The sequence below is a fragment of the Arachis hypogaea genome, chromosome 10 (genome assembly GCF_003086295.3).
Source record: "Arachis hypogaea cultivar Tifrunner chromosome 10, arahy.Tifrunner.gnm2.J5K5, whole genome shotgun sequence".
NCBI classification, from domain to species: Eukaryota; Viridiplantae; Streptophyta; class Magnoliopsida; order Fabales; family Fabaceae; genus Arachis; species Arachis hypogaea.
Genome location: NC_092045.1, coordinates 16,835,100 through 16,860,988, shown reverse-complemented (window position 1 = coordinate 16,860,988; position 25,889 = coordinate 16,835,100). Strand labels below are relative to the sequence as shown.

At 30.9% G+C, this 25,889-nt stretch overlaps 1 protein-coding gene across 1 annotated transcript; it reads right to left on the bottom strand.

The window, feature by feature from the left end:
- Positions 1 to 23,658: 23,658 nt before the first annotated feature.
- On the bottom strand, positions 23,659 to 24,651 carry LOC140175592 (uncharacterized). Its single transcript, XM_072204111.1, has 2 exons — positions 23,926 to 24,651; positions 23,659 to 23,859 (listed from the first exon to the last, which is right to left on the bottom strand). The coding sequence occupies exons 1-2, from the start codon at positions 24,649 to 24,651 to the stop codon at positions 23,659 to 23,661; spliced, it is 927 nt and encodes a 308-aa protein (XP_072060212.1).
- Between the last annotated feature and the right edge of the window lie 1,238 nt (positions 24,652 to 25,889).

Sequence of the window (25,889 nt, the reverse complement as noted above, 5' to 3'; positions counted from 1 at the left end):
TATATAGCATAATTATATTAAAAAACGGATGTAACTAGAAAATTGGCCTTAGAACATCTTTCTGTCCCCTAAAAATCATTTATTAAAATTTTTTTAGTGATTATATTTTTTTCCCATTTTCTTAGCAAATCCATTACATAGAAAAAAAATTAATGATCAAGAAGAAAAAAGATCTTTAGAAAAAACTATTTTTATCTGTTATTTTTTTTTATTGGGTGAATGATTCATTCTCAATCTCATTTCTTCGACTATTCAGATAACAGAGGTCAGTAGAGATTATTTGATTGAAAAAGTTAGATATCTAAGTATCCAAAAGTGTTTTTTTTTTGTTGGTTTGAAGAGGGGGGGGGGGGGGGGGATAGAAGCAAGGTTCACTCAAATTAGGATAATCTTGCAAGGATTATCTTTCTATATTCCCACCATTTTATTTAAGGGTGGTAAAATGGTCGAATTCGTCGACCCGATACGTCGAATCCGCTAAAAAAGATAGGTTAGGCTAGGATTTAAAATTCGTCAAGTCTTATAATGTTAAATTTGCGAGTTTTGGCAGAGCAGGGCCAGCTTGTCGGATCAAAAAATTTTTTTTTTAATTAAATAAAAGAGTAATTATTACTACAAAATTAATAATTATGTAATTTTCAAACATTTTTTTATTTTTTGTTTTTATTCTTCTTTTAGTTATTAATTTTATTTATTTTATTTTACAATTTTGTATATACTCAAATTATGTGATTTATTTTTTAAAATAAAAATAGTTTTATTGACAACTATTATTTTAAACAATTTTATTGAAGTTAAAAATTAAAAAAAAGATAATAAAAAATTATATTATAATTTGACTATTTTTTATTTATATTTAAATTTTTAATTATTATTTTTTTGATTAATTTTAATTAATTTTATTTAAAAAAAAAAGAGTCCAACAAGTTAGCCCATCGAACCACTAATCTATTAAAAATAGAATAGACTAACATTTTAAACCCATCTTAATTGACAGATCGAACCAACCTGCTCTGCTTATGATACAGACTAAGACGGAATCGGACAGATAAACCGCGTTACCATCCCTAATTTTATTACTTGATTATATCTGAATTTTGTATACCTTATCCTTGATATTTATTCTACTATGTTTATGGTTATTACTATATATATATAACATTCTCAATCCTAGCTAATAATTTCTAACTTTATACATTATTTCTCAAAGGCTATTCATAATACAAAATCATTATATCAGTCTTTCAAACCAAAAACATTCTGAAATAAAAAAAAAAAACGTTTCTCAAATTAGATGATTATATTTTAAATGTGGAGTGAAATATTATTTTAATTTTTAATATTTTAATTAAGTATTAATTTTATCCGTAATATTTGAAAATTCTATTTTTATCTCAAATGTTATATTTCGTTTTATTTTAATTTTTTAATCAAAAATATTTTTTTTTTTTAAAAAATACTTCTTTTTTTATTGTTATTTTCTTCTTTCTCTTATTATTTTGTTTATCGACTCTCAAATTATTACATCTATTACTATGCCAATTATAATCACGATTTTTGTTATTACCTAAAAGAAAGCTATAACAAAAAATGGGAGTTTAAAAAAAATGATTTTAACCAAATAATTAAAATATAATAAAATAAGACATTCATGATAAAAATAGATATTTTAAACATTAGGAACGAAATTAAAACTTATTCCTGTATTAGAGCAGCTCCAATGATTACGAAAGTAGAGTTCTCATTTACTATTTGTCAGAGAAATTAGCATTCTAATTGATGGAAAAAAAAGCAAGGAGTCCTTTCTCTTGGGTCGAAGAAAGGCAGTTTCTCCTCCAAAAAAACTTTGCCACTAGATAAATTAGTAACAGAAAAAAAAAATATTAAAACTGAAATAAAAATTAAACCATTATAGAATTTAGTAACCTATAAAATTTGCTCTAGAAATATAATTTATAAACATTTTTATTATCATAATTTTTCTAATCTTTTTCAATATTTTTTCTCAAATTTTTTCAACTAATATTCTGCTAATATTTTAATTTTGTTCCAATCAATTTTCTATGAACTAGTTGCTGCAAATTAATTTTTTTTCATATGTTATTTATTTATAATAGTAAATCACTTTTTAATTTACAAATTTTAATAATATTATTATAAAAAAATTAATAACTATATTAGTTTATTTTTAATTAATTAAATCAGTAAGACCACAATAGAAACTAAAGTGATGAGTCTTTTTTATTGAAAAAAAGAAGAATATTTTTTTATTTTTATTTACTATTTATGATCAAAGATCATGTAAAATTATTTTTTATGACAAGTAGGTTATAAACCGAAACTGAAGAGAGTTTTTCATTGAAATTATTCTTAGGCTATGTTTGTCTACAAACACGAGACATATTGAGATAGAGACACATAAATACAAAATTATATTTAGTATGAGACATGAATAAAATATTTCATTAAAAAATATTGAATTGATGTATTTTATGCATGTCCTTCTTAATAAAAATGACACAAAAACACTAATAAAAAACACAACTTATTTTTTATTTATTTTTATTATTATTTTATATTCATTATCATTATATATTTTATTCTTAATTTATTTATATATATAAAAAATAAATTGAACTTCCATAATTTATTCCTTTTTATATTTAATTTATCGTCAAATAAATATGAAAATACTAATTTTTATGTTTCTATTTCTGTGTTTTGATTTCAATGTTCTATATTATTCTATCTTCATAACTAAATGTAGTTTTAGAAACTAAAATAATATTTTATTCTTTTAACATTTGATAATATGACGGTGATAAAATTTAGATCCGATACATTTTTTTTAGATCAGTTGTACAAACACAGCGCATAAAAAAAAATTTCACTAATTTATAATCTATTTGATATTACTATCAAGAATAGATCACAAATTACAAATTTTTACCAACACAATATTTACACCTTAAAAATACACTAAAAACATTATTATTGATGGATCAACGTTACAATTAAAGTTTTTAGACCCAATACTTCATATGTAGTATTCAAACCCACAATATGGTCAATTTTAATGAAAAGCTAAAAACATATTACATCAAAATAAAAGTCACATTGAGATATAAAAGATTCATCTGTGTTTTGTTGTTAGCATGTGAATCATTATACTATCCTAAAGATTGTTTGTTAATTCAAATAAGAGAAAAATACTTGATTTAACTAAACAGTGAATGTATATTAAAAAAATAATAGTTAAATACGTATTTTTTTTAATATATAATTAAATTACAATCTCAACCCAAGTAAAAATATTAGGAATCTGTGATATCATCATTAAAAATATAGCTATATCATTTGTTTATACTCTAATCCAAAATATATTAGCCTGACCAATAAGTATAGAAGGCCCGACCCAAAAGGGTAGCCTTCACCACATACCCGACTTCTTTAAAGAGGTCGAACACAACGAAGGAAACCTAGCTAGCTCCACTTGTTCAAGCAAGTAACTGTCTCTTAGAATCTCTCCAACTATCTCTATCTTTTTTAAAAGATAGTTCTAACAAACTCCCAAGATAAATGGAACAATTTTTCGTCAATAAAAGTGGAACTACTCTAACAGAGGTGGTTATCAGCTCTACTATAAATATATATACTGACATTCCTCGGGTATACTCACGTTCTAATCTACTAAACTCTGCCTAAATTCCTTGCTAACTTAAGCATCAGAGTCTCTTGTAGGTACCATCTCCCACCTCTCACCTCCTCATGAAGAACTCGGATGGCAGCACCTTGGCATAAGAACAAGTCGGACGCTGCCTCACAAGGAGTCTGGATCTCACATTCAGGCCCAAATCAACATTTCAGATAACCCTCAAAACATCATTCAATTAGTAGTAAAAATACTCAACAAAAAATAAACTCATGCAAAAGAATATTGTATCATCTTGTAATGTGATTCCTTGTTGGATTCGGATCATGAACACAACATCTCAAAATCAAATGGATCTTAAAAGGATATTATCAGTGGAGTTTGAAACAACCGATTTGGTGAGGAGATAAGTATGATAGGGATAAGTTTGCGTGTAAACAACGGGGAGAAAATGAGATTTTTGGAGGATATATAATTAGGAGAAGCGAATATTGAAGAAAGGTTTTCGAGATTGTATCTTTATCTGCTTAGAAATTGAATACTATTGCTAACTATGACTTTTGGGATAGGTTAGTATGAGTTTGGAATTTGGGATGGAGAAAAAATTTCTTTGAGCGAGAACATAAACACTACAAAAATCTACATGTTTCATTATAAAATGTGATTTTAAATGCAGATATTTAAGATTATTTGGAGCCACTCTAAAGATGAAAATTTTTCAGTCAACTCTTGCACAAACGCAATGGTGATGAAGTCAATAGACTGTGAAATCACGGCATGCATTTGACAACATGTGGAGAAGTGTGATACCACTAAGAATGGAGATGATGTGATGGTTTGTGGTGCTAGACAAACACAATACAATAAAGAAGCTAGCTTGAATCAATATCTTAGTTGCGAATGAAGTAACTTGTATTATGTGTGACTTATATAATGAGGATGACGATCATGTTTTCATTTATTACAACTATGTATCTAGCTTGTAGTTTAAAGCCTTGGGGTTGAGAGGGATTAGATGGGTTAGAGCAAAGGGAATGAGAGATTTTTTTGAGTCTCGATATGAGCGAGACGATGCGAGAGGTGGCTACACTACAATATAGTTAATTTTTTCTAATATTTAAAAAATATTATTAAATCATAACTAGATTTAGATCCACGCGTTGCATAAAAAAATAGAAATAAATGGTGCAAAATATATAAATTAATTTAAAATTTAAAAATTATATAATTAAAAATGTATATATAAGTTTGACTTTAAGTAAAATTATAAAAAATACTCAATTCAAATTTATTTATTTAATTTTATATTATTTTTAAAATAAAGTGACAATTAGATCATAACATCATGAAACTTGGTGCACACTTTAAAAGTTGTCCTTGCTCCCTAAAATGAAGATACTTATTTGAAAATGCCTCCATGAAAATTTTTCGATCTTGGACGCTGTTTATAATCGCGTCAGTCCGACCTGCAAAAAATGTAGTAGAGAAATAGAATCAATCAACCACTGCCTCTTTCTTTGTGACAAAGCGCAACAAGTTTGAAAGAGAAGCCCCTTACCATTAATTCTCTCTGTGTTTGGACCTTTGACTTTCTGGTACCTTTGGAAGGATATGATGAATGAGTATAATTAAGAGACAGCAGAATGGTTTTTGGAAGCTGACCCTGTTGGTGATCTTAAGCTAGAATGTGTGGAAAGCTAGGAATTGGTTTTGTCTTCGAACAGGAAGAGACAATAGCAGAGCTCACGGTGGATACCTCCCTTAAATTGCTAGAAGAATTAAAGGCTAATCCCTAATTAAGTGTTACTTTTACCTTTTAAATTTTGTTTCTCTCTCTTTTCTGTTCAGTACATTATTTAGTCTTTACTCATTGAGTGAGATTGTATGGGAGATTTTCATTTGCTGTTCCTTATCCTAGATAAGGACAAAAATGTTTTTCTTTATTTTTGAATAAATTACTTTTATCTTTGAAAAAAAGTGATAATTAGTTCTTTGCAGATTTTGAATTTAGACTAATTAGTCATTGGAAAAAAAAAACCAATTTGGTCCTCCACAATAATAAACAAGGGCACGTAATGTCATTTTATGTCGTGTTGATTTATTAAATTAAAAATCGCCATGCATATAATAATTTTTGGAGTGAAATTTTATCTGTTTTGATAGGATTCATGATAAATAAAGAGCAGTTAATAAATGTTATATGAAAACATAAAAGATAATAATAAATGTCTCACTGTCCAAAATTACACCATTTTCATGCTCACATAGTAGCAATGGAACACGCATCACTGTAAATAACGAAATACATGGACTCCATTTTGTTTTGCACTATCTATTGACAGAAGGACATATATGTCCATCGTTTATTATCCTAAAAGATCGAATTAATACTTTTTTTTCTTTAAGAACTAATTAATCTAAGGTCAAAATCTTTGAGGATCTAATTGTCACTTTACTCTTATCTTTATTTTTGGTCTTCTAAGTAGTCTTTTTTTATTTGCTTTTCTAGATTATATTTAAGTATTATAATACAAATATAAAACTATTAGATGAAATACAATTTTAAATATAATGTTTCAATAGTCAAAATTAACATTTAATTTTGTAATTTTATTTTTCATGACTCACGATAATATTATGTATTTTCAATAATATTACAATTAAATGATATTAAAAAATGTAAATAGTTGAAAGAAAAAAGAAATGATATATAGATGATATAATTAATGAATACAATTAGACTAAAAATAGAAAAACTAAAAAAAATTGTAAAAGACATGATATATAATTGAAAGTAATATTTAATTTTTTAATTTTTTTATGACTCATAATAGTACATATATTTTTAATATAGTACAACTAAATGATATTAAAAAATATAAATTATTAAAAAAATAATATATGAATAATATAACTAATGAATACATCTAGACTAAAAATTAAAAAAATAATTAAAAAATATTAAAGGTCTAGTGTTTTAAGAATTTATTATCTAATACATATATTTAGCAAACTTAAAAAAGAGTTGTGATCATTAACTGAATTCTTCAGATACTTGTGCAAAATATTTGTAAAAATTGAGAAAAAAAATAATAAGAGACATGATATTATGTGAATAGAGGAGATAAAGAAGAAGTGTAAAGTGAATGTTGATTATATAAAAAAACATAAGAAGAAGTATGAAAGAACATAATAAATTATATTTTATTACTCAATTTATATCTATTAAAAAGAAATAATATTAACGTTGAAATTATATAATATTCTATATAAAAGTAAAGAGTAAGAGAATATAAAAAAGTATAGAATAGCCTAAAGAAAAATAAATGACATAAGAGTGAAAAGGAAAATGAAGAAGAATCTTAAATTATAATTCTATATATAAAAATAGGATGAATTAGGCTTATTATACCTAATAAAGAGAAATAATATTAACATTGAAGACATATAGTATCCTATATACATGTAAAGAGTAAGAGAATATGAAAATTGTAGAATAACCTAAAAATAAATGTCATAAAAGTGAGAAAGAAAATAGAAAAAAAATCCTAAGCTATAAATGAGGCACATGAGAAGTAGAAATAAAAGATTTAAAAGTAATTTAATTAGAAATAAAAATATTAAAAAAATTCAACTAGATAAATAGTAAGCAAATTGTGCCAATTAGCTACTTACGCTGACGTGGAATAATATTAGAAAGCTAGAAGACTAAGAATGCATTAGAACACTACTTTTAGACCTGGTTTAATATATCATAAATAGATGTTATCTATTTATATTAATAACAATTTAAAAAATATTAAATATATCCTATATTACTACTGAGTTTTACTAATATTCTTTTAAAGTTTTAATAATATTTAATAAAAATATTTTAATAGATCTTCTATAATAATATTATTAAAAATATTATAATACACCTTACATGATGATAATACTTAAAAAATGTTACAATAAATATTTTTTAGGACAAATTATATAATTAAATAAAGTACAAGTTAATATTATCCAAATACAATAACTAAAAGATTATTACACTCTGATTCTATATATAATTTATATAAATCGCTATAGGTCGTGGCTATTTATGTGAAAAATATCTAAAATCATAAGGGAGATTCTATAGTGCTGAAAGGAAGATTCCTCCGCACCTGCTGAAGCTGCGTGGTATGCATCCGATTTTGATGCGTGTCTCTATGATAGGTGGGTCCTTTTTTAGGCATTGTAAGTGATTCTAGCGAGATCAATGCTAGGTTCCATGTTTATGGAATTTGTGACAAATTGTTTTGTTAAGACATCAATTAAGAGATACTAATGAATTAATATTAGGAGATAATTAAAAATACAATAAAAAAGTATAATATTTCAGTATAAGACAAATAAGTCCTTAATCTTTTTTATCTATAAACATTTCAGTTTTTAGAATTGAAAAATACATTTAAATTTTTTATCTTTTAGAACGCGTGACATATCTATCCCTCCATGGAGTTGGGGTGAAAAACATAATGGAATTTGCTAACATGAAAAGGAAATTGCTAAGATATCCATTACATTGCTGATGTGGAGGTGTAGAGAAAAGGTTATGGGATGAATCTATAACCCTTCTCCTCTTCACAATTCTGATAATATCTATTACCCTCATTAATAGTTACAAAAAATACCGAATGTATTTTAGTGTGTGAAGATCTTTGAGAATATAGGGTGTTTATTTATTTTAATTATTGTATGTTATTCTTTAGGTAAAAAAAGAATATTATTTTCGAATGAGTTTATTAAGGGTTTAGTTATGTCAATTGTATGTGAAATAAGAATTATGACAACACTCAATTATTGCATAAATAACCTAAATGACATATTTCATTACAATATATTTAAGTACAATTTTATTTTCATCTCTTAAAAGCTTAAACACATACATAACAACAAATACAACAATTAAACTAACTACATTCCTCTTATATTCATGCTTTTTTCATCTCTCAAAACATCTTTTTCAAATCAGAGAATCTTTTCTCCAATTCATATCTTCCAAAAAATTATTCAATATTTGCACCTTCACCCTCATAGTTAGCACTCAAAGTCTTTGTCTCTATTCCCCCAATATTTTCAACATGCTCATCAAGTTAAAGAAAAAACTTGCAATAACATAGTTTAATCCGCATCAAATGCAAGAACTAAAGAATGATAAACTACATAAATTTATCCATATATAACATAGTTTAAGCTTACCTTGAAGTATGGATATTCAAGAAAGAATCTATTGAGGTTGGTGGTTGTTCTCGACTTGTAGAGAATCGTATAAACTTCACAGAAACACTTTGGGATATTGTCATCTCTATCGTCACCTCCTTATACAACGTATGAGCTGGCATTTGAATTGGATCTCTCTTGTCTTTTTCCACCTTGCCTTGTACTTGAAGAGCCTCCATCAATGGCTGATGATCGGATTTTCTGTCGGTAAAGAAATTTACAAATGTAGTCGTGTTATAAGTATAGCTTCTAAACCAACAGAAAATTCTTTCGTACAAACGTTTGGTTGTCACAAGTAACAAACCCCTTTGGAATTGATAACCGAAGTATTTAAACTTTGGGTCGTCCTCTCAAGGAATTGCAGGGAAGTATGATTTATTATTGGTTATGCAAAGGTATATTTTGGGGTTTTGAAAAGGTTTGAACAAATAATTTAATTGATAAGAAAAATAAATTAATAATTAGAAAATCTCTTGGCAAGGTATGAAAACTAGAAGTCCTATCCTAGTTATCATTATCAATGGTGATGAGAATTATATTTTTGCTACCACTAAGTCAACCTCTAACTATGAAGGTCAGTTAAGTAGACAAATTAATTTAACACCTAAAGTTCTAGTCAACTCCTCAAGGAAAGACTAGAGTTATAGGAATCTAAATTAATCAGCAAAAATAGTAATTATCAATCACGATGAGTTTGACAACTCAAGAGTTACCAATTAATCAACCAAAGCCAAAAGAGAAAAATCTAAATTATTTATATAATAAATAGAAGAAACAAATAATAGATCTGAAAATACCTCAATTTATATTAAATAGAATATTCAAATCTAACATGGAAAAGTTCATAAATTAAATTGAAAAAATAAATAAAAAGAACATTAAACCTGGAACTCAGAAGAAATTGTAAGTTGAAATAATAAGAAATCCTAAATCCTTTAAGAGGAATCATAATCCTAAATCTTAAGAGAGAGGAGAGAACCTCTCTCTCTCAAAACTACATCTAAATTATGAAAAGTAAATTCTGAGTCTGATCTCAGGTGTCCCCTTCATTCCTCCACTTTGCAGCCTTTAATCTGTGTTTTCTGGGATTGAAACTGGGTCGGAAATAGCCCAGGATTCGCTGGTTGTGAAATTTGCCACGCTGATTTTCGTCACTACGACACGTCCGCGTGGAGCATGCGTTTGCGTCACCTAGCTATACGGCCACTTTGGCAAATTATATATCAAATCGAAGTCCCGGACGTTAGCTTTCCAACGCAACTGAAACCGCATCATTTGAATCTCTGTAGCTCAAGTTATGACCGTTTGAGTGCGAAGAGTTCAGGCTGGACAACTTAGCAATTTCTTCAACTTCTTGTATTCCTTCCACTTTTGCATGCTTCCTTTCCATCCTCTAAGCCATTGTGCCTGTAATCCATGAAATCACTTAACACATATATCAAGGCATCGAATGGTAATAAGAGATGATTAATATTAGCTAAATTAAGACTAAAGAAGCATGTTTTCACTCATAGCACAAAATCAAGAAAGAGAATGTAAAACATGCAAATCATATGAATAAGTGGGTAAAGAGTTGATAAAAATCACTCAATTGAGCACAAGATAAACCATAAAATAGTGGTTTATCAATGGCCATGAAGAATCATTTCTCACGCTCAACAAGTAGTAGCAACAGCAGCATTAGGTTACAACATTCATAGAGTTATAATTTGAAGAAATAGGAGGGCTTAGTATTAAAATAGGTGTATTTCATATTTAGGGACTTATTTGTTTTATTCTAACACTCATCTTTTCACGTCAACAACATAGCAGCCTCCAACTTTACTGAGGGATAGATATGTCTTGTGCTCTAAAAGGTAGAAGATTTAAATGTATTTACAATTTTTGAGAACTTAAATGTCTGCAAACAAAAAAATTAGGGACCTATTTATTCTTTACTCATAATATTTTTATATTATGTTAAACATTTGTTAGATTGTTCGATGTTGTTATTTATGGAATGGGCTACATATATTGGATATGCAGGTCATGAGATTATGTCGTTAGGTTGTTAGACACCTTGGATACAAGTATAAGGCATGGTTTAGGATAGAAAAAAAAAACTAAAATTATGAGAAAAAATTAAAAAAATATTTAAAAAATAATAAACAATCAAAATTGGATAAAAGTGTTTGAGGGATGAAGTTTTATGGGACAAGAGAAAGCTATGCCCTTCATTCCAAAGTTTTAAAAACTATATTATAAGTATTTTTGTAGTTGATTTGGTTAATTTATTAAAATTAGAATTTTTCTCTTATAGATTTGTGGGTTCAAATCTCATTCACAATAATTTTTAAATCATTCAATTTTATATTTTTTTCTCTTTTTTTAGATTTCACAATATTTTTAAAAAATAAAAAGTCATTCTTTTTAAATACTTGTTTTATCAATTTATTAATATAAATTATTTTTAAAATAACAAAATAATACTAAGATATTTCATATATTTCTTACCTTTAAAATTAATTTATTGTATTAATATTAGTTTATCAAAATTTTATCTTATATATATATGAGTTTGAATCGATGGTAAAATTTTAGTTAATTTTTGTTGTTAATTGATTGTGGATTTGAAAAATTGTGTTTTTACATTGTGACTGAAGATGTTTAAAGGGTCTTTATAGCTATTAGTTTGGTAAATATTTGAGGTAACATCATTATTTTGTGTATGGGGACAGAAAAATAATAAATTTAGTTGTTATTTTTGGTTTTTCACAGTATCTCCCAGTCCAGTAGCTCAAGGACTAATTCGTTGCGAATCGGAACTCCATTTAAAAGTTTGTCGGTGGCTAATACATTGTCGTATGCACAAGACGGGATTCGAACCTTGATATTTACTTAAGCAGATGAGTGAGCTAACTACTAGACTAACTCAACTTGGTTACTTAGTTGTTATTTAATTTGGGGCGAATACATTAAAGGTAGTAGAAAGGATTGTTTGGGAGTTAGGGATAGTTGAAGTTGTTATGTTTTGAATTTACAATTTTGGGAGTGTTGGATTTAGAGATATCCTACCTTAGACAAGCCAGTCTCTTTAGCCCATCCCCATATTCATCTCTCTCCAACACTTCAAACAGAAAAATATCTAAATGGCCCTACAAATGTCCAACATAATTTAAAAATAATATCTTTTCTAATGATATTATATTTTTTTCGTTAATACTAAGTCATTGCTTGTTATATCTTTTAATTCATGGCGTTAGAAAATTCTATTACTTACATTGTATATTCTGTCACTGTAGAACTCACAGTACGTATCTGCGCAAAAACACATTCAATGGCTCATAAAACACTTCCAAAAAAACGAGACATGCGTCCAAATGTCCAACATAACTCGTAGCTTTAGCATGTCTTCCTTTTAGTACCATAAAATTTTTCAAATAAAAAATCACTACGTATTGAAAAACGGATTCTCTCCAGTGTTTTAAAAATTGGACACCGTCAATTATATTATCTGAACTATTAAAAATTATTAAAACAAATTACAATAATAATTAAAAATTAATTTTAAATTTTTCAAGACAAAATTTAACTCTCCCTTTCTCTCTCTTGTTTTCTTCTTCCCTTCGCACATTTTATTGTCATCCATTACTTTTTTGCCACCATTTTTGATTGTGTTATTTTGTTTAATAGACCACCAATACAAATAAATAAATAAATATTTTACTAAAAGTTTCTCATCTGATGTTACACCAAATATATTGGTGATAGGTTACAAATTCTTTTTAAATTTTATAGATGAGGACTTTATTGATGTTTGTGTTGGACTCACATATGCAATAGTTGAAAGTATTTTATAAAACAAGTTTTGTTATATTTTCTTCATGTGTTGATGATAGATGATGTGTGTTATTTTTTATATATTTTTTCTTTTTTTTTTCTTTCTTTTGTTTATTCATAAAATTGTATAGATTTATTTGTATTTGATTATAAATTATGATGTGGGATAAAAAATGGATGTGTAATTTAATTTTTATGAAGAAAATAAAAAATATCATAGGAATGAATATAATTTAATTCCTATCCTTTATGGCAAAACTAATCTGTTGTTTAATATATGTGGTTAGTTCTAATTGATTGATCATAAAATAATCATATTGGCATGTATTTTTAAATTGAATAAAATTCAGTTATAATCTGTAAGAGTTCCAGGTTATTAAAATTTGGATGAGCCATAAGTAATTAAGAATTTGAAGAGATGAATATTATAGGTATGTTCTATTAAAAAAGGAGATATGATTATTGAGAAAATGGTAGTAAAAAGTGATGAATAGTAGTAGCGAAGGGAAGAAGAAAACAAGAGAGAGAAAGAGAAAGTTAAATTTTGTCTTGAAAAAAATTTAAATAAATTTTTAATCATTACCGTTAAATTATTTTAATAATTTTTAATGGTTCAGATAATATAATTGACGGTGTCCGATTTTTAAAACATTGAAGAGGATACCTATACACCTATGGCAATAATAACTTCTATTAGGACTCTTATAACATTAGCATCTATTCACAAGAAAATATGAGAATACCTATAGCACAATTAAAAGAAAACATTAGAATATTTTAAATTAGAAGAAAACATTAGAATATTTTAAATTAGAAGAAAACATGGGAATATCTATAGCACAATTAGAATATGCTAGTGCTATAGGAAGTTTAATATATGTAATGCATTGTACTAGACTTGATATAGCATCTGTGTGCAAATTATCAAGGTTTACAGGAAAGTCTAGCGATCAATATTGGAAAGCTATAACAAGAGTTGTTGGTTATCTCAAGAAAACCATAAATTTGGGATTACATTATTGTGATTATTCTACATTGTTGGGCCATCGTGGAGAGATCTCGATCACCGAGGAGATTTTAAGGAAGAATCAAGTGAGAGAACATAAGATGAGAAGACACCACATCCAACTCAAAACCTTAAGGTGTCAAGTTAATGGGTCTCTCATCTTATAAACTCCTTACTCTTCGTTGCTTTCTTCAATGTGGGACTACTTTCATACACCTCACACTTGCAATATTAACAATCTCTCCCTCAAGTGTGAGTCTCCATATCAAGCATCAACTCCACTCTAGTTCCTCCACCACGTATGAGTATTCGTCCATCACATCGCTATAAAACACCGCGGGACACGCCGCTCGGACCACCTTTACCGAGAAGACTTTCGAGGCTTCACATTGAATACCCCTTAAAATCAAACCGATTAACCATCGGCTCTGATACCACTTATTGGGCCGCTGTGGGGAGCTCTCGATCATAGAAGAGATTTTGAGGAAGAATCAAGTGAGAGAACATAAGATGAAAAGACACTACATCCAACTCAAAACCCTAAGGTGTCAAGTTAATGGGTCTCTCATCTTATAAACTCCTCACTCTTCCTTACTTTCTTTAATGTGGGACTACTTTCATATAACTCACACTTGCAACATTAACACAAATCTTAGTGATAACAAATCCACTTCAGGATGGATTTTTACCATAGGTAGTAAAGCAACAAGTTGGGCCTCAAAGAAGCAAACATGTATTACACATTCTACTATGAAGGCTGAGTTTGTAGCTTTATCAACCACAGGTAAGAAAGCGGAATGGTTAAAATTTTTTTATATAATATAAAGTTGTAGCCACATCAGACGACATCCATTTTAATCTTCTATAATAGTGAATCAACCATGTCTTGAGTATATAATAAGGTTTATAATAAAAAGTCTAGACATACAAGTTTGAGACATGAGTTTGTGAGGTAACTAATAAATGATGGTATAATTACCATCACTTATGTAAGATCTCAAGAAAATTTAGCAGACCCTTTGACTAAAGGTTTGTCAAGGGATAAAATTAAAGAGACTATTGCTAAAATGGATTAAAACTTATTATTGCTAAACGATGGGAACCGAACATTATTCTAGTAGACCACTAGTTTCAAGGTTTAATGGGTATTAATGAGTTATTTAGCAATTAAAGCACTAAGGTATAAGATTTAGTGCTATTTACAATAAATTAGGAGGGTGAGTTAAAACTCTTAATGGAATGATAATATTATTTATCAAAAGATTCCACCTATATGAATATAAGAGTGGTGTTGTTCTAATAAAGAATTTTATATCTTTTGTCTCATAAATATTCATGAAACCTGGGTGAGCACAAGGTCATATAAGTGCTTAAAATTATAAACTCTTGAACTTAGAGGATATAAGTAACATGTATGATTTTGGTACTAACATATGGAGTATAAGTTTAATCGATTAGACACCTATTACTTCATTAGAACTTTAAAATCTACACTAAAAGAACGTTTAATCTTAGTGACACATTCTTTATGCATATATTTGTATAATATTCAAATTTTGTAAATAGTGGAAGATTAAAGGATATTTACAAATTATTATATATTAATATTAATTTTATTAATAATTAATATTAATATTTAAGTGAGTGGTTAAAATCTTATCCAATTTTGAGTTAGTTAATTATTAACCTGTGATATATTTATGTATGTGATGATTAGTGTGTGAAATGATATATTGTGTCTATTCACACAACAATAAATAAAGGGTTGTGACTGTTCACACAACAACAAAAGGTTGAAAGAGTCTAGCAGACGAAACAACACAAATATCCAATACAAGAATAATATGGAAGCACTCACAATACAATATGGCAACAACTATTAATAAGCAAATATAGCAAGTAAAGCAATAATAAGAACACACCGAGATTTTAATGTGAAAAACCCCCTCAATGTGAGAGGTAAAAACCACGGGTTATCAAGACCAATGAAATAGCTTCACTATAATCAAATGAGGTACAAGAGATTTTTAAACAAAGTACAAAAACGTGCATATGGCCAACCAAAACATCAAAGCACCAAAGCTTACAAATAAGAAGCAAGAAGATAAAAAATACCCAAAAAAATAGAGCTGCCGTTCAAAGCCTATTTCTCCCTCTGCAAACCTCCAATCAAAATCTCCACCATTCATAATGAAGAAAAAATGTGAAGAATCTACAGTCCAAATTTTACGTCAATCCAATGGTGAAAGAATGAGAAACTACTATTCAAAGAATACTGCTATGTGAGAAATCGGAAAACCTATTTTCTCTCTTGCGAAGCCAAATTCTCCCACTGAAAACTTCCAATCAACATCTTCGGTGTCCAGAATGAAAAACAAGATGAGAAGAATATGCAGTTAAAATTTTAAGCTGATTGAACGGTGAACAAACAAGAAACTGCCATTTGAAATTTACTGCTTTGCATAAAAACATGAATTCTATTTTTCCCTCTTCTCTCTCACTTTGTGGCTACACTCTCTACCTCTCAATGATCCCCAAAATCTGATTAGGGTTGTCGCACAATGGGTGCAAAGAAACACCCTCAAAATGTTGGGCTTGGGCCTCACGAAGAAGAGAAAAATCCCAACAAATCTCCCCCTTCTCGACTAAGTGGAGGCTCTCGCGATTCCGGCGATCAAACATGTTTCAAACTTTTCTTTTGACAATGCTTTTGTCATCATATTAGCACCATTTTCATCAGTGTGAACTTTCTCAAGTTCCAACAACTTGGAATCTAACACATCTCGTATCCAGTGATACCTAGCATCAATATGTTTAGATCTTGCATGAAAAGTAGAATTCTTGACAAGATGAATAGCATTTTTACTATCACACAACAACACATAACGGTATTGTTTAAAGCCAAGCGCTATAAGAAACTTCTTCATCCACAACAACTCTTTACATGCTTCAGTTGCTGCAATAAACTCTGCCTCTGTGGTAGAAAGTGCAACACACTTCTGTAGCCTTGATTGCCATGAAATAGCTCCCCATCCAAACTTGACCAAATAACCTGCAGTAGACTTTCGAGAATCACTATCTCCTGCCATGTCTGCATCAGTAAAGCCAACTAGCAAAGGTTTCTCACCCTCAAAACTCAAATTCAAGTTAGTTGTGCCTTTGAGATATCTCATAATCCATTTAACAGCATTCCAATGTTCTTTACCTGGATTAGAGAGAAAACGACTTACAGTACCAACCGCATGAGCAATGTCTGGTCTAGTACACATTATAGCATACATCAAGCTTCCAACAGCTGAGGCATAAGGAATTTCATCCATTGCTTGTTTCTCTTCATCAGTGGTTGGATACTACTTGGTGCTCAACTTAAAATGAGGAGCAAAAGAACTAGCAACACATTTGGCATCATTCATGCCAAACCTTTGAAGCAACTTCTTTATGTACTTCTCCTGTGACAAATAAAGCTTCTTGGAATCTCTATAACGAGTAATAGTCATGCCCAAAATCTGTTTGGTAGGACCCAAGTCCTTCACAGCAAAGAACTTGCTTAACTATTTTTTCAACTCATTAATCCTCAAAACATTGTTACCCACAATCAAAATATCATCCACATAAAGTAAAAGAATGATAAAATCACCATCAGAAAAATTTTTCACACATACACAATGATCTGAAGTTGTCTTATGGTAACTGTTCATACCCTGGGTCGAGCTGTCCGACTTGGGATGTTCTACAGACAAAGCGACCGACCTCTTCAGGTCAGGATGACTCGACCTCTTCTCAAAGAGCTCGGCCAAATCACAAAAAAGCCTAATAAAGGGCCCAAACAGAGGAACACGACTAGAATCCAAAGGCAGCCCAAGCCTACAGAGAGAAGGGCGGTTCCCTTGAAGATAAGATGACCTCACTTGAATATAAGATAAAGATAAGATAAGATAACTAACTTATCTTATCTAAGAAGGTCACTCTACGCCATTATAAATACACTGGAGCACCCAGGTATAACTCATACTCTGATTCTACTCAATACTTGCTTAATACCCTTGCTAACTTAAGCATCGGAGTCCCTTGCAGGTACCCCCCACCCTCCGGGGACGAAGGATCAGCACCACCACCAAGTCCAACAAGTCGGACACGGCAGCTCCGACCAATACAGAAGATCTCGTCCGAGATCGACCTATAGTTTCAAGTAACCCTCGGAACAGTAACCATGCTTCCCATAACAAATTTAAACTTCTTGTACCACTGTCTTGGAGCTTGCTTCAACCCATAAAGACTCTTCTTAAACTTGCACACAAAATCCTCCTTTCCTTCAACAACAAAGCCCTCCGGTTGCTCCATGTAGATCTCCTTATCTAAATTACCATGAAGAAAAGCTGTATTCACATCCATTTGCTCAATCTCCAAATCAAGAGACACTGCTAATCCAATCACAGCACGAATGGATGACATCCTCATAATAGGAGAAAAAATCTCTTCATAATCAACACCTTTTCTCTGGCTAAAGCCTCTAACAACCAATCTAGCCTTATACCAAGACTTAGAATTGTGTTCTTCATTCTTGATTCTGAATACCCTGTTCTTCAAAACTCACTTACCCTTCAGTAGCTTCACCAACTCATAGGTATCATTCTCAAGTACGGACTTCATTTCTTCTTGCATGGCTTCAAGCCATTGAGCTTTGCTTTCATCTTCAACAGCCTCTCCAAAGCATTCAGGTTCTACCCCATCAGTCAACAAAATAAACTCATATGGATAATACCTTGACGAAGGCTTTCTTTCTGTTATAGACCTTTTGAGTGCATTTGCAGGAATTTCCAAAGCTAGTTGTTTATCTTGATCATCATCACCAACTTCATCAAGTATCGGATCAATTGTTCCATCTTCACCTGCACTTGTATCATGCTCATTATTTTGAGCTTCAACTCTACCATCTTCTACCATAGGCATAGAGGGAGTAATATCCAAGTCAGAAAAATCATCACTAGGCTGAACAATTGGCTTCTCCGTATTATCAACATCCTTCAATGTTTGGTCTTCAACAAAGACAACATCTCTATTCTGAATCACCTTTTTGCTAACAGGATCATAAAACCTGTAACCAAACTCATCCATGCCATAGCCAATAAAAATACACTACCTAGTCTTTGCATCAAGCTTGGATCTCTCATCTTTAGGAATATGAACAAAAGCTTTACATCCAAAGACTCTTAAATGATCATAAGAAACATCTTTACCTGGCCATACCTTCTCTGATACTTCAAATTGCAAGGGAACATATGGTGTCTGGTTCAAGACATGAACAGCAATGCTCATAAACGCATAATTTCCTATAATGATCATCAATAAAGATTACAAAATAGATAGACCCTCCAAGTGTTCTTGTCTTCATCGGCCCACATACATCAGAATGCACCAAGTCAAGTATCTCTGGCTTCCTTGAAGGTGGATGGCTCTTGAAAGAAATCCTGTTTTATTTTCTAGCAAAGCAATGGTTGCACTTTTGCAAAGCAACCTAGCAACCAAATGAAAGATTCCTCTTAGATAACATATTCATATATTTCTCACTCATATGACATAATTTCTTATGCCACAAATCAGTTCCATCAACAAACTCAGTAGTATTAAAAATATCTTTCACAATCTTTGCTTGAGTTAAATAAAGTGTAGAGTGTCGTGTACCTCTAGCAACAACCATGGAACCCTTGGTGAGCTTCCAACTATCACGAGAAAATGAGCTATTCAAGTCTTCATCGCACAACTTACCAACAGAAAGTAAGTTCAACCGAATATCTCGAACATGCTTCACATGCTTCAAAGTCAACTTGGTACCGTTGGAGGTTCCTAAGCAAACCTGTCCAACACCGGAACATTTTGCAATACCTTGATGAGTCATTTTCACATCGCTAAAATCACCAGGAGTATAAGACGTTTTCTCCTAGATGTAACATGAATAGAAGCACCACCATCAATCACCCAACTAGTGTTATTATCAACAAGGTTAACAGATTAAAACTCCTCAACAACAAGAAAATCATCATGAGTTACATTAACCTTGTCTTCCTTGCTACCATCATCTTTATTTGTGCTCTTGTCTTTACTTGCCTTAGGTTTCTCCTTCTTTAGCTGCCAACAAAATTTCTTCACATGTCCCTTTTGACCACAATGATGACACTCAATATTTTTATACTTTTCTCGAGACTTACTTCTGCTTTAATCTCTACTTTTAGGACTTTGACTTTTGTTTCTCCCCCTAGACTCAGAAATAAGAACATCTGTGTAGTCGATGTACCTTGTGACTTTCTTCTCATCTCTTCATTCAAAACATTGCTCTTGGTAAAATTCAAAACATTGCTCTTGGTTGATGAAAATTCTTGACATAAAGCAAATCTTCCATCTTTGGCTTTCACAAATCATAATTAGGACCATTAAGAGTGATAATTCTACTAGTATTAGTATTAGCTTCCATTGTTCACAGAATCACAAGCCCAGAAAAAATACCAACAAGCTCTGATGCCAGTCTGAAAGAGCCTATCAGCAGAAACAACACAAATATCTAACACAAGAATAATATAGAAGCACTCACAACATAATATGGCAGCAACTATGAACAAGCAAATATATCAAGTAAAGCAATAACAAGTAAAGCACTCACAACATAATATGGCAGCAACTATGAACAAGCAAATATATCAAGTAAAGCAATAATAAGAATACACTGAGATTTTAACGTGGAAAACCCCTCAATGTGAGAGGTAAAAACCACGGGTCATCCAGACTAATGAAACAACTTCACTATAATCAAATGAGATACAAGAGAGTCTCAACAAAATCACAAAAATGTGCATATAGCCAGCCAAAAAAGAAGCTTACAAATGAGAAGCAAGAAGATGAAAAATACCCAAAAAAATAGAGCTGTTGTTCAAAGCCTATTTCTCCCTCTGCAGATATCCAATCAAAATCTTCACCGTTCAGAATGAAGAAATAAATGTGAAGAATCAAAAGTTTAAATTTCACGTCAATCCAATGGTGAAAGAATGATAAACTACTATTCAAAGAATACTGCTCTGTTTAAAACCGTAAAACCTATTTTTTCTCTTGCGAAGCCAATTTCGTCTACTGGATACTTCTAATTCTCCACCGTCCAGAATGAAGAACACGATGAGAAGAATACGCAGTTCAAATTTCAAGCCGATCCAACGGTGACCAAATGAGAAACTGTCATTTAAAATTTACTGCTTTGCATAAAAATGTGAATTCTGTTTTTCCCTCTTCTCTCTCACTTTGTGGCTACACTCTCTACCTCTCAATGACCCCCAAAATCTGATTAGGGTTATGGCACAATGAGTACAAAGAAACACCCTCAAAATATTAGGCTTGCGCCTCACAAAGGAGAGAAAAAAAATCCAACAAAAGTCAGAGTCACAACCATTCAACATGGTATGTGACTTATGGTTATCCATGCAACATATACATATATATATATATATATATATATATATATATATATATATATATATATATATATATATATATATCCCTTTTACTCAAAACTAAGAAAGAAAATTGTTTGTGGAACTTTATTTTTTTCTTCTTTTAAAGTTTAAGAGAGTTGAAAATTTTTTATTATTGCTAATTAAAAAATTCATTGGTTTCATTGTATTCTGGAAAAGTATTGTTATCAACTCGATAGCAACTAAGTGTGGGGACAAATATCTCTTTAAAAAAAAAGCAATCTAATCGTGCCTTGAAATTATAACACAATATAAAATTTTGTTATCTTTTCATATTAATATACCCAACAAAAAGAAAATAAAAAAAAAACAAAAATAAAAAAGGATTTAAAAAAAACCTTAAAATAAGAGTTTAAAAAAAAAGATAAAAAAGAACGAGAAAAACTAAAAAAAATATTTTAAAAAGATCATTATTGATTGTTAATAGAAATTTTGAAAAAACGATATTTTAAGATTTTAATAAAAAAAAGAAAGAGATATGAGAAAATTACAAACAAAGTGAAAAAAAAAGGTGATCTCAAATTTGTTAAAGGTATTTTAAGAAATTAGTACAGCTGAATATTTTTGGTATACAAATTTTTTATTATATAAATTTTATCATTTTTTATTTAATTCAACCCATTAAAATAAAAAATAAAAATATAAAAAGATAAAATAAATAGAATTTGACCTTAATTATAAAGCAGATATGTAAAAATGGTAGTTTTATGATATGTGAAAGTATGTTAAAGCAAATTTGTAAATATATGATGCATACTTAATCTAAAAAATGAGTTTACTGTCTATAAAATTTTTAGCTTTGTGTGTGAAGGGACATAGAAATATGAGAGCTTTATGTGTGTATGTGCCTATGTGGAGTGATATGTGTTATAGATATGTAACATTTTAATTTATTTATTTATTAAAAAAATATAAATATTATTATTTCGGTGCAATGATGGCACCGTTTTTTTTTAAAATCTTAACTGACTTTTAACAATTATTTCAAAAACAACAAAATTTTTAATAAAAAAATATTTTTTTAATCTTTAATTTTTATTTTTATAAAATTAATTAATTTTTTGTTAATATTTTTTTCTGTATTAACAGAATTAACTTACATGGCATGTTAAACAATAAATTTATCAGTTAAAAGCCAATAAAAATAAACAAAATCTTTTCGTTGTCTTTTAAGAATATTTCTCAAGATCGTTTAGTTATTTTTTATTTTTTTTATTTTTTAAAATACATTAACTAAATTTATTAGGTATAATAAAAAATATTAATAATTTTTAAAATATTTTTATTCTTAAATTTATGTTCTATTTTTTAATTTTAAATATTTTTTTCTTTCTCATCGTATAATTTTTGAAAATATTAAAAAAAAAAGAAAAAACAATATTCAGGAAAAAAATGTAGATAAAAAAGAAAAGATGCAGAGGCACGTGTGTGAAAAAAATGAAAAACAATTAAAAGCGTTTAATTAACAATTTTTTTTTATGGAAGTTACGGTGGTGTATTGGCCAAATATTGAGAATGCAGGCATATTGCCGAATGGTGAGATTCAGTTTCAACACGGTGGGAGCGTGTTGACAGTGCCTTAGAGGCGCGTCAGATAATGGAAACACGCATGTGGGTGTGGTGAGGTGGGTTGGAGGGACGTGTGGCACAACTCTGTCTCTGAATCTTGGCAGTCTAGCAGAGTCTTTGCTCTTTTTCGAAGAGTCTGGAGCAACACAAGGAACGTGTTGCAGGTGGTCTGCATGTAGGGACAGCTCTCTCCCTCCACTCCGATAATCAGCAACGTTCAAAGTCCCTCTATAAATTGAATTTCTGGAACCATTTCTCATGCATGAATGCTTCATATGTTCACTGTGAGAGGAGAAGTTGAGAGAGTGAAGATAAGTGTAAGAGTTAAATTTTTTTGTGCTGTTATTGAATGCTTCACAATTTGATCGTGAGAGAAGAAGTTGAGAGGCTGAAGAAGAGTGCTAGAGTTAGGATTGTTTGAAAAAAAATTATATAAAAAATTATTAATTTGTAGTGTGTAAAAATGGTACGTAATTATACGACACTTGAAGAACATATCATCAATTATTTGGATCATCCAGTTTATGTAACTATTTGTTAATCTATTTTTAGAATTCATTATTGTTTTAGAAGTAACTGAATGTAATCTTAGTTAATCTGTTGTATGTTTATCTAATCGAAATGCAAAATATGGTCTCAGAATTAAATGAATATAATTTTTCGTTAATCTTTTCTATGTTTACCTCACAAAGGGATTAGATGGTAACATTAACATAACAATACAAACACGACGAACGAGAAAAACATTAATGGATAAAGGCAAATTTAAAAATACAAACATGACAAATTAGAAAAACATTAATGGATAAAAGAACCCTAAACATACAAACACAAATGCCAAATAAGGTCTAGGAACCACCATCGTCACCAGCACCACTCAGTCCAGCACACTGAGGATATCGACTCTGACTATGACCCTGTCTACCACAGAGACGGCATATCCGAGGACCACACATATCGCGTGAGTCCATTTCATTCAGGTATTGGGTCAACTTAGGACGACCTTTCGATGTTCTCCTCAAGGCGGGATTAGCGACCAATGTGGGTCCCTGATAAGCAGGCTATGTCTTTGCATCGCCTAATGGTACAAATTCAAATATGTAGACCTTACGCACCTCTGTCATCCTGTACACATCATGTACATACAACTGCCAATCAAGTCGCTGGTTTGTACAACAAGCAATAATATGTCGACATAGTAGTCGTTCCACCTCAAAGTGTCCACAGTCACACAGTCGCTGCGCAAGATCAACTACTAACACCTTTTCATTAGACATTTCACGAACCTCAAACACCTCATTCCGTCTATCAAAACGGTGCATAACTATATTCCCAACACATTGCATGTTTGCTTCTATCCGTTGTTGTGCAAATACAGAGTAATTAAATCCAGCATGCTTGTGTTCGTGAGTCTCAGCACTCTTCCGCGTAAAATGTTCGTTTAATCGATAATACGTTGCTCGGACGAGTGCCAACACAGGGAGGTTTCGGGCACCCTTCAAAACTGAATTAATGCACTCCACAAGGTTCGTCGTCATATGGCCCCATCGATGACCCTCATCAAATGCCAATACCCAGTGTCTAAGTCCAATGGCATCGCACCACCGGGCATATGCCTCGCCTTGCTCTTCCAGCCTCTTGTAATTGATGTTGTACTCCTCCACTGTCCTTGAATACCCTATGTTGACAACAAGTTTTTGCAAGTGTGGTACTTTGAATGCCCTTAAGAAGTTGCTACCGATGTACCTTGTACAAAACATCCACCATGTTCTCGGAGGTTGCCAATCACCACCGGAATGATTTACTGCTACCTGGATTGGCTCATGTTGATCTGGGATCATACCTACACCGTCTGATCTAACAACATGCCTTCATAGATTCCTTAGAAAGAAGTGTCACGCATCAGTTGTCTCGCCCTCCACCAGGGCAAAGGCGATAGGCACAATGTTCTGGTTCCCATCTTGTGCGATAGCAACTAGAAGTGTACCTTTGTATTTTTCGTACAGATGTGTGCCATCAACTTGAACTAGAGGCTTTCATGCTTGAATGCCCTAATGCATGGATAGAAACTCCAAAATACGCGGTGAAAGTATTCTGACACCATCTGCCTCCTCAGTCCCGTTGTACAGTGGTCGTGTTTCTATTTGGACTATTGAGCCAGGCATCTTCTGAGTCATGACCGAGAGCCACCATGACAAAGCTTGATAAGAATCTTCCCAACCACTGAAAACTTTGGCTATGGACTTCTGCTTTGCCAACCAAGCCTTTCAGTAATTGATGGTGTAGTTAAACCTTGGCTGGACTTTCACAATTATAGATTTGACCTTGATGGACGGGTCACTCTCAACCAACGGCCTTATAGCCTCAGCAACTGTGTCCGAATCTAACTTGGAATGATCCAGTGAAATTATTCACATGGTGCATGTGTGCCTGCCGTTGTATCTCCGTATCTCCCAACAACCTTTTTTCCGTATCAAACTGGCTCGGATAAGCCAGTCGCACCCACGCCCATACAACTTGCATTTTGCATAGAATGTCAATGGTTTAGACTCATAAACATTGTAGTCGACTCCTCTAGAGATAGTGTAACTTCTGATTGCTGTGACGACAGACTTTCTAGAACTATACTCCATTCCTATCCTGAACTATCCGTCTTCAGGATCAACAACACCTATAAAATATAGAAATCATCGTTCATTGATCCATCCGAAATATAAATTTACAAAAACATATTATTCACTTATCACATACCTATGTTTGCATATTTCGGAAATTCCAGTGCATTCATCGCGTCAAGATCCAAATTACGCATAAAAGGTGGGATGTTCATCGGTTGACTGACTGCAGAGTGAACCACCACATTCTCCACTTCTGCTTCGACTCCCACATCACCATCCTCGTCTTCATCACCAGCTTCATAAGTGGCTTCGAAGTCCTCTTCATTGTCACTGTTCATTCCTTCGTATATTGCAGCTCTATCATCCTCTATATTTAAATCATTTTCAATCTCATCTGCCTCTACGTCTTCAAACTCAACATACAACTCAATCTGTGGCTGTCGCATTTGAGTTTGCCGGTG

Coding starts and splice junctions, on each gene's coding strand:
- LOC140175592 (XM_072204111.1), bottom strand. CDS start 24,651: ATGATCCCAGATCAACATGAGCCAATCCAGGTAGCAGTAAATCATTCC. Junction 23,860..23,925: donor ATGTGTACAGGATGACAGAG/GTGCGTAAGGTC, acceptor CCTGCTTATCAG/GGACCCACATTGGTCGCTAA.